This window comes from Galeopterus variegatus, unplaced genomic scaffold (assembly GCF_000696425.1).
Source record: "Galeopterus variegatus unplaced genomic scaffold, G_variegatus-3.0.2 Scaffold16355, whole genome shotgun sequence".
Lineage (NCBI taxonomy): Eukaryota > Metazoa > Chordata > Mammalia > Dermoptera > Cynocephalidae > Galeopterus > Galeopterus variegatus.
Genome location: NW_007742466.1, coordinates 10,286 through 19,920, shown reverse-complemented (window position 1 = coordinate 19,920; position 9,635 = coordinate 10,286). Strand labels below are relative to the sequence as shown.

General features: G+C 41.4%; 1 protein-coding gene across 1 annotated transcript; it reads right to left on the bottom strand.

The window, feature by feature from the left end:
* Positions 1–1,298: 1,298 nt before the first annotated feature.
* LOC103582463 (methionine aminopeptidase 2-like) lies at positions 1,299–3,432 on the bottom strand (the record flags this gene model as incomplete). The annotated part of the gene is made up of 2 exons (XM_008564054.1): positions 3,200–3,432; positions 1,299–1,406 (listed from the first exon to the last, which is right to left on the bottom strand). Coding segments are annotated over exons 1-2 (259 nt in total), but the record flags the coding sequence as incomplete, so codon positions are not given.
* Positions 3,433–9,635: the final 6,203 nt, after the last annotated feature.

Below are 9,635 nucleotides of genomic sequence, written 5' to 3'. Positions count from 1 at the left end.
CCTCGGCGGGAGTCCCGCCACACTCCCAAGCGGCGCACTCTCCAGTGCGCCACCGGGCCGGCCCCCTAAAATCATTTTTAATAAATTAAATATTTCCAATCTGACAAGCAAAAATTTTCCCTTTCAATGTCAGGAGATTTACACAACCTTGCAGAGGTACAGTAGAACAAAGGCACGCTTCAAGATTAGCATTGTGATATTCTACACGTAGTGGATCTATAGCAACCTACTATATTACCCTGAATTAACAAACCTCTTTCTTGTTAAAGAGCTCAAAATATGTGCATAATCTGAAGCATAAACCAAGATAGAATGAAGATTTGCTCAAAGAAGAAGAAAAGCTAACAATTCCCTTGAATCTTGGCACTTTTTCCACCAAATGTTGACTGTAAGCATCTTGAAAGCAGAGAACATATCTTTCTAAAGGAAAAACAACTACTCTACATTACCCTAACACAGTAAATACAGCTCCTACTGATGGCTGAAAGGCATAATTCTAGGCTGGTAGTACTTGCGGTGGTACAGGTGATCACGGCAGGATATAATCACAAACTCAAAGAATGGGAAAGCCCTATCTTCCCCTTTGCCATAAGAGGCTGTAGAATAACAACAGTTTTCCTACCTAATCTTCTCTCCCTCCACTGTCTTACTGGTGGCATCAACTACTAGAATTCCAGCAGTTGCTGTTTTAAAAGAAATCTTAAGCACCCAAATATCCACAAGGCACTAGGGTCAGGGAATTTATTATAGAATTTAGAAGCATCAATATGCTCCTTTGAGAATGAAGAAAAGTATAGACAGTAAAAGAAATAGACTTGGGATCAGGCACTAGTCTACACAGACTAACTATCACATTGAACAAATCACATAAGCACCATTTCTCTATCTGTAAAATAAGAACAGCAGCTACTTCATTTGTTTCCATGAGGTTAAAACAAGAATGCATGTGAAAGCACCCTAGGATAATGGTAGTACATACTGGTTGCTCAAAAAATATTAAATAAACATCCTCTCAATTTTATTTGATTAATACTCACCTACCACTTGGCCTTCTAGCAAGTGGAGATCTGTGCTATCTGAGCAGCTATTCAACATATTCTTTAAAAAGTTGGGTATATTCAACATACCCAATGTTTTAAAGAGTTGCTAATAAATACCTTTTCCTTTTTACCTGTGACATTAAGGATTTAACAACTGAAATATCAAAGAATAACAGACTATACAAATAAATATATTTTGCTTAAAGAATGTCACATTTTCTACCTTTTCTAATCGCAAATATCAAATTAACTATTTACCTTCATCATCATCATCTCTTTCTTTTTCTTCCAATGCTTGTCTTTCCAATTGTCTTGCTACCTCATCCACTGCGGCTCCTGATTCTTTATCAGGTTCCTGTTGCCCTGCTGATCAAATAAAACAGCATAAATTAAATCTAATAAAGATTCTTTCCTTCTAGAATATGTTCTAAGGATCTTGGAGAATTCACAAATCTTTCCCTGATAAGTGCACAAGAAACAAAAACAGAAACATTATTGCGAATATAAAAGAATCTGTTTAATGACAGAGAAATACCTTCCCTACCTAAGTAGTATTATCCATTCATCAATTCAACAAAATATCCATTACACATGCTAGCAGCTAAAGTATAAACAAAAGTGTGAGTTGGTCCCTATCGTTAAGTAGTTTAACTTTTAAAAGTATTCAGCAATTAGACTACAACAAATACAGTACTTTAATTACCAGACAAAAACTTAAGACGGACAATACATGCTGAAGGTCTTAGAAAGAAGACGATTCATGAAGAAAACTCCAGCCTTCAATTTAGATAAAAGCTGCAACGATGGGCTGGGTAAAATCGGGAAAATAGGAAAAGATAGTCCATCACTGAAAAACAAAATTTTTGAACATCTAAGCACAAGAGGCCGCTGCTCTAGGAGTGACTGCACTCTAGCTGTAGGAGCAATATGTATGCGTAGAAAGAAAGGGTAACACATAATGAACCAGGTAACACATAATGAAGTGACATTCTGGCTACTGAAGAGGACTCATATTGAGAGATGACAACTGTTAGAAATTTATTAGGATCAGTCTGATGAACACCTTAAAGGATAAAACTGCAGAGTTTGAATTTCATCTGAAAGCCAGGATGTCCTGGGATTAAATTTTGACCTGGAAGAGTCCCAGCAACGTCAACTTTTTCCACTCCCAGCTAATAAAAATTTCAAAAAGATGTAGATTAGGCCTCTCCTACTCCTCACAATTCCACATTAATCACTTCTGGTTTCTCCATTTTCCCCTCATTCTTTCTCTGGCTGATTTTAATTAGAAACAGGTCAAAACAATTTTTCCTAAAATAAAGGAGCTTGTGCAACAAAAACACTGACTTTTCAAAATGAGACGTTTAAGTTCTTAGCTCATAATATGATCCAATTGTAAACTTTTAGCTGTATGCCTTGCCTTAGCGGTGGATTTAGTGTGTACGGCCCGCGAAGTTCCATCCGGACCACAGGATACCCCATCTGCACTGCCTGCAAGTGGCATCATAATTGAGGCCTAAAGGCCCTAAATCTTGACGATGCGTGGGATTAGGCAGGTGAAAATTCGCACCACCACCACATATTCTGCAATTGCTAGTTACACGAATGCGCGGGCGTACACACCCCAAAAAGTGCAGCCCGCAACAAAAACCCCAATGTAAACCGCAAAGGTGGGCGGGAAGGGGGTACGGTCAGGCTTTACAATTGTCCACCCCACCCACGATGAAAATACGTCCCAGGTTGCTCCAGCAAAGAGGCGGCAGTAGGGCTCAGAACCGGATTTTTGCGAAGGCGGCCAAAGCGCGCAGAAGATGGTAGGGTTGTGCTCCGTGCACGGTTTCAAGTCCGTGCCACGGTCTGTGTGGGACCTGAGTTCTGGCAACACAGGGGCTCGGGCCCTGCGACCCAAGAGCTACCACACGGGGAAATGAGGCACTCTTTCCTCCCCCACCCCACTCCCACCGGCCCTCTGGTCCCACAAGAGAAGCCACCTCTCCTCGGGACTGGGAATCTGGGGCTCTGCCTTGCCACCCACTCAGGCCTAGGAATAAGTCTGGTTTCGTGCTCTGGGTCCCCGGTCCCTGCCACCCTCTTCGGGCCTGGGCCAAGCTGTTCGGCCACTCCTGGCGGGTACTGGGAACACATAAAACTCCCCTTACCTGCGCCAGCCCCTTTACTCTTCTTCTTCTTCCGTTTTTTTTTCTTGGCTGCTTCCTCAGCTGTAGAGGTAGCTCCCTCCTCCCTGTCGTCTGGATCCAGGTCGCCATTCAGGTGGCTCCCGGAGGCCACTGCCTCCTCCACGCCCGCCATGTTCCCCGAGAAAGCGCGAGGGAGCGAGTCAGAGCGGCGAAGGCCCGCTCCTTCTCCACCCACCTACACAAGCGACGCCGGAAACTGCTCTCTATGGTAGGAGCGCAAGGAATGTTGGGATGGCGGAGGACTCGACTGTGGGCGTCGGAATCGCCTCTGGAGCGGCGCTGGGGCCAGACCAAACGCCTAACTCCTCCCGAGCCTCGGGCATTCGCGGTGCTAATCTACCCGCGTAGGGTAAAGCTTACAAGGATCTTCAGCTCCGGAGTGAGTTGGAGATTCCTATGCCGGCGTCGTGGAGCGGGGCAGCTTGCAAAAGCGAGGGGCGTCTTTGCTGAAATCCAAAAGTTTTATATTCGCGGTCTTATTTATACATTGCACAGGAAGCAGGGGGAGAGGCTATGAAATGTGTTCACTTGTACACATATCTCTTTTTCGTTTTCTTTTTTAATGACTCAAAAGGACTGCGTTGATACAATCACAGCTCTGGGCGAGGCTGTCTAGGCACTTAGAGAATTTTGGAACCTGGAATTCCGTGTTAGTTTCATGTACCCTTAAACCTTCGGATCACAATGAGATCCTCTCACACTCCTGCTGTTTACCAATTCTTGACAAGAATTACTGGTCCTGGCACGCAGGGACACAACAGCCTCTCTCATTAATGCAAGAGCTCGCACTCCATTTTCACTATTTCTGGGCACTTTTCTTTTGGACGTTTCACCAGAATGTAATTGAAGTTCGCCCGTTTATGTACCTACAAACTTTTATGAGAGAGTCTCATGTTCAAATTGCAGTTTGGGATTTAGTTTGTGGCCTCGATGGGTTGTGATTGGCTACCTACACCAACTCCTCAATTTCTCCTGAATATGGCTCTTTATCCACCTAGAGAGTTTAGGTGTTTTCATTAGTTTTAAACTTAGGCACCAAGTTTCATCAGCATCAAAATGTCTTTAAGGGCCTTCTTGCTAGTGGTTTTACAGTAAATCTTACACAGGCTTTGACCACAGCTGCATGAAAGTACATTATTTTTCTTAAAGGTCCAGGCAGCACCTATCCCATCCTACTAAAAACTAGTGTCTTATTCTTTTACATATCATTATTTCTGTCTGTAAATATATCTCTATTTAGATTTTAAATTGCTTTCTCTGGTTGGTAGTTAGCAATATAAAAATTGATGAACTAAACACAAACCCCCCCCCCAAAAGAAGTGGCTTCCATTTATCCAAAATCCTTTAAAATGCCCAGCATGATCCAGCCCCTGCCTATGTCTCTAGTCTCTCCACTCTCTTTCTAGCTCCAGCTCTCAGTGTTCTTACTGACCTTGGAGAACTTCATACTCACTGTTCTTCTGTCTGGGCTGCTCTTTGCCTGGCTGATATATTCACTCATTCATTCATTCATCCATCCACCCATCCACCTATCCATACATTCAGTGCCTACTGTGTGCCTGGATCTGACAATATAGAGAGAGCAAGACAAGATATGGTCCTTGTCATCATAAAGCCAATTAACAGAAATAGACATTAATCAAGCAATGATGCTAATAAAAGTAAATTTACAGCTAGTGATGTAACAGCATATTACAAGGGGATTTGCCTAGATAGAATGGTCCAGTAAAGCTTCCCTGATGAAGTAGAAGTTAGGCTGAGGTCTGAAGGATAAATAGGCAAAGGGGAGGGGAAGGGTTTATGGAGAATATTCTAACAAAGGGAAAATAAGGAGAGAATCATCATATTTAAAAGAGGAGACATGGGGCTGGCGGGTTAGCTCAGTTGGTTAGAACACAGCCTTGTAATACGAATATGAAATTTGACATGGGTTTGGATCCCCGTACCAGTCAGCTGCCAAAAAAACAATAAGAATAGTAATTCTAGTATTAGAGTGGTAATCTAGCTCTAACATTGTGTTTCTGGAAAGCGCACATGTTTTTTGAGCTTTGGTTTTCTTGTCTGTAAAACAGGAGGGAGTATGACACATTTAAAAAACTAAAAAATGGTAGAATGGTTGAAATGCAAAGAGGTGAAGGAGGGAGTGAATGTGATATGAGACTGGAAAGGTAAGTACAGGCTTTGGAGGAAGGAAAAGGGTGGAGGGAGAGCTTACAATGCGCGCGTGCGTGCGTGCGTGCGTGTGTGTGTGTGTGTGTGTGTGTGTGTGTGTCTGGCTGCTATAGAGGGCCTTTTAGACCATACCAGGGCTTTATCCCTTTGTCCGAAGAGCAGTAGAAACCCCTGAAGTATTTTCATGGGTGAGGGAACAGTTAACTGATGGGATTTGCAGTTAATATGATCAGATTTTTAAAATACCACCATGGCTGCAGTGTGCAGAGTAGACTTGAGGGTGGCCAGATGAAATCAAGGAGACCAGTCTAGAGGCTATTACAGTTGTCCAGACAAGAGATGATAGCGGCTTGGATGATGGCTATGAAGAGACACTGAAAAGATTTAAGAGATATTTGGGAGATAAAATGTGCGGGGCTTGGTGATGAATTGTATAAGGTGATTGAGGGAGAGGGAAATATCAAGGAAGCCCCTTAGATTACTGCCAGTGAAACTGGATGAATGGTAATGTAAATAACAGAGATAGTAAAACATTCCCAGATTTGAAAGGGAAGATTATGAGTTTAATGTGAGACATGCAGAGTCTGAGGTGTCTTGGGGCATGCAAGTGGAGATGTGAAGAGGACAGATGGCTGTAAGGAACTGGAGCTCAGAAGAAAAGTTGGGGCCAGATATGAAATTCGAGGCATCATCTAATAGATGGGAATTGGAACCCTGACAGAGATAAGGTCACCCAGCAAGGGGATTTAAACTCTAGAGTTCACACTTGTACTGTTCAATATGGTAGCCACTACCATGTATGACTACTGAACACTTAAAATGCTGCTAGTACAGATTGATATGTGTCATAATTTAGAATACACACCAGATTACAAAGATTGAATACAAAAATAATGTAAAATCTCTTGTTAATAATTTTACATTGGTTGCATGTTGAAATGATAATTTTTTATATATTGAGTTAAAAACATTGTTAAGATTGTCACCTCTTTCTTTTGACTTTTTAATATGTGGAAGATCTTAAATAACATGAGTGGCTCACGTTATGTTTTTATCAGACAACGTAAGTCTAGAATAAGATGAAAAGAGGAACTAAGACTAAGCCTTGGGGAACATTTAATGGATGGATTGGGGCAGGTGAACCTTCAAACGGGGCTGAAGAGACAGTCAGAGAGGGATGAAGAGATCAAGAGGCATTTGTTGTTAGAGAAGCCAAAAGAAGACAGTATCTCAAGAAGGAGGGTGTGATCAACTGTGTTGAGTGCAGCTAAGAGGGCAAGTAAGAGGACTGAAAAATGTCAGATGTATATAGTAACACGGAAGCCATTGGTGACATTAGCAAGAGCTATTTAGGTAGAGAGATGGAAGCCAGACTAAAGAAGGCTGCTGAATGAGTGGGAGTGGGAAAATAGAGAATCTCCTCATCCTTTAAGTTTCAGCTTAAATGCCACTTGCTCAGAGAATCCTTCCACAGCTCTCTAAATCAGGCCCCCCTCATACGATGTCTCATGGAATTCTGAACTTTTTCTTCCATGGCACTTACCACAATTTGTAATTAATTTATTTGTGTGACTATTTTGTTTCTGTCTTCCCAACTACCCTGAGCTCTATGAAGCAGGAACCCCACATCTTTTCTATTCTGTCGCCAGCACCTGCCTCAAACTTAAAGCACAGTAGGAGCTCAGTAATATTCATTGTATAAATAGCACTTAAGAAATGCCCAGCATGTTACATTCATTATCTCATTTAATCCACTTTTGAGTTTAGGAAATTAGAGAGAGAGGTTAGCCAACTTGCACCAGGTCATATAGCAAGTTAATTGAGTTAGAATGCCATGCCAGGTTATGAGATACCAAAAGTTTAATAATTCTATATTCTGCCTTCCCAATTGAAATTTCAGATCAATTCAATAAATATTTATTGATTGCAGACTAGGAGTAATTTTGCTTGGTGGAAGATATAAAAATGAATAAGACACAAATCTGTACCTTCAAGAAAGTTTAGCATTCAGTGAGACACATATGTAAATAAAAATAAAATAAGGTACTAAGCCTTCCATATGTCATTTATTAATTCTTTCCTATTGCAAGCTAGTCTATCACTAAATTGAGGGATTTTGAAGGGATCTAAAAGATTTTCAGATTGGGGTAAAGGATGTGGCTGGCCAGCCTCAGGAGGAATCGAAGCCCATCCTTTTTGGTGCTAATGTTACCACCAGAAGCTTTTTTTTAACATACTCATAAGTAACATCTGCTATATCAAAAATACCTTCAAGCGGGGCCAGCCCAGTGGCGCACTGCTACAGTGCGCCGCTTGGGAAGCGTGGTGGCGCTCCCGCCGAGGGTTCGGATCCCACGTACAGACCGGTTCCCGCTCACTGGCTGAGCAAGGTGTGGGAGCAACACCGAGGGTTGCGATCCGTTGCCGGACACGAAAAAAGACAAAAAGGAAAAAAAAAATACCTTCAAGCTTTGCTTTGAATCTTCCCAGTTCCTCTCTAAGTTCTGGGAACACTTGAGCCATGGCTACTACTCAGACACAGCCCAGGAGACACAGGATCCTGGGGGGCAGGACCTATACAGTCAATGGATGAATTTTGACAAGGAGGTGCTTGGAGTATAAGTTGATGTACAGAACAATGCAAAATAAAGTTTGTTTAGTGGGGAAAAGGAAAGGTGCTAAAATGCAACGATAAATCAAAATATTGTTCCTTTGCTACAAAGCAATTGTACCCTGCCTTTCCCTGCTTTTTTCCTGAAAGGTGTCAAGAAAATAAAATTTTAAAGTGGTGGTAAAAAGCAATGCATAACTCAACAATATGGTCATGGAAATTATGCTGGATGATTATTTTCCAGGACACTCCAGAGTTTGAGGTAACTAAACTAGAGTTAAAATAACAGCTCATGACAGACCTCACTCTTTTCATTATTTTTCTTCATTTGGTTTTCTCTGCAAGAGGAAATTGAATGGAGGCAAGGAATAAGAAATATTGGAAGCCTAAGTAATAATCTAAGAGAACCTGTAATTTTTAAAAATGTAACAATAACAGCACAGGCCAGAATATTTTTTCTACCTTATTATATCTAGTTATTTTGCCTCAGATGGCTAATCATATAAGCAGACAAAAACAAGTCATTTTTTCCTTAAAGAGATACTTTTCTTTCTAAGGAAATGTATATATTGATATAAAAATCAATGTATTCCAGGGCCGGCCCGGTGGTGCACTGCTACAGTGCGCCGCTTGGGAGTGTGGCGGCGCTCCTGCCGAGGGTTCAGATCCCACATACAGACCGGCTGCTCACTGGCTGAGCGAGGTGCGGGCGCAACACCGAGGGTTGCGATCCCGTTGCTGGTCCCGGTCCGGTACGGGCGCGACACTGAGGGTTGCGATCCGTTGCCGGTCACGAAAAAAGACAAAAAGGAAAAAAAAAAAATCAATGTATTCCAATAAGACATTTACTATTTTATCAAAACAAACATATTTTTGCTAAAGAAAATTTTGATTCCAAAATAGATAATGTAATTAGTTCTAACATTTTAAGTTTCCTGCTAGTGGTTTGGCTTTGGGCAAGTCATTTGACCTCTTTGAATTTGTTTCCTTATTTGTAAAATTAGGATAATAATAGTGCTACATCATAAGATGTGGAAATTAAATTTTTAAATGGATAAAAAGCACTCATGATAGCACAATGTCTACAACAGTAATAACTGTTAGCTAATATTACTGTTATTAAGCCATACTCTTGAATATTTTCCATTTGTGTAAATTATATGACAGGCTAGATATCCAAGGCACACATATAGGAAATATATTAAGAAAAAAACTGGGAAAACTTGGGAAAGCCCAATTGCTTAACATTTAGGGAAACACTAAGGAATTTTAAAGAATTTTTTTCATGTCTTTAGAGTTAAAAAAAAAACCATATGCTATGGTTTGAATATTTGTTCCTCTCCTCCCCCAATTCATATGTTGAAATTCTAACCCCCAAGGTGATGTATTAGGAGGTGGGGCCTATGGGAGGTGATTGGTTATAAAGGTGGAGCCCTCATAAATAGGATTAGTGCCCTTATAAAAGAAAGGCCCAAGGGAGCTCATTCACCCCTTCCATTATGTGAGGACACAGCAAGAAGGTGCCATCTACGAATGAGAATGTGAGCCTTCACCAGACACTGAATCTGTTGACAACTTGATCTTGGACTTTCCAACTTCCAGAACTGTGAGAAA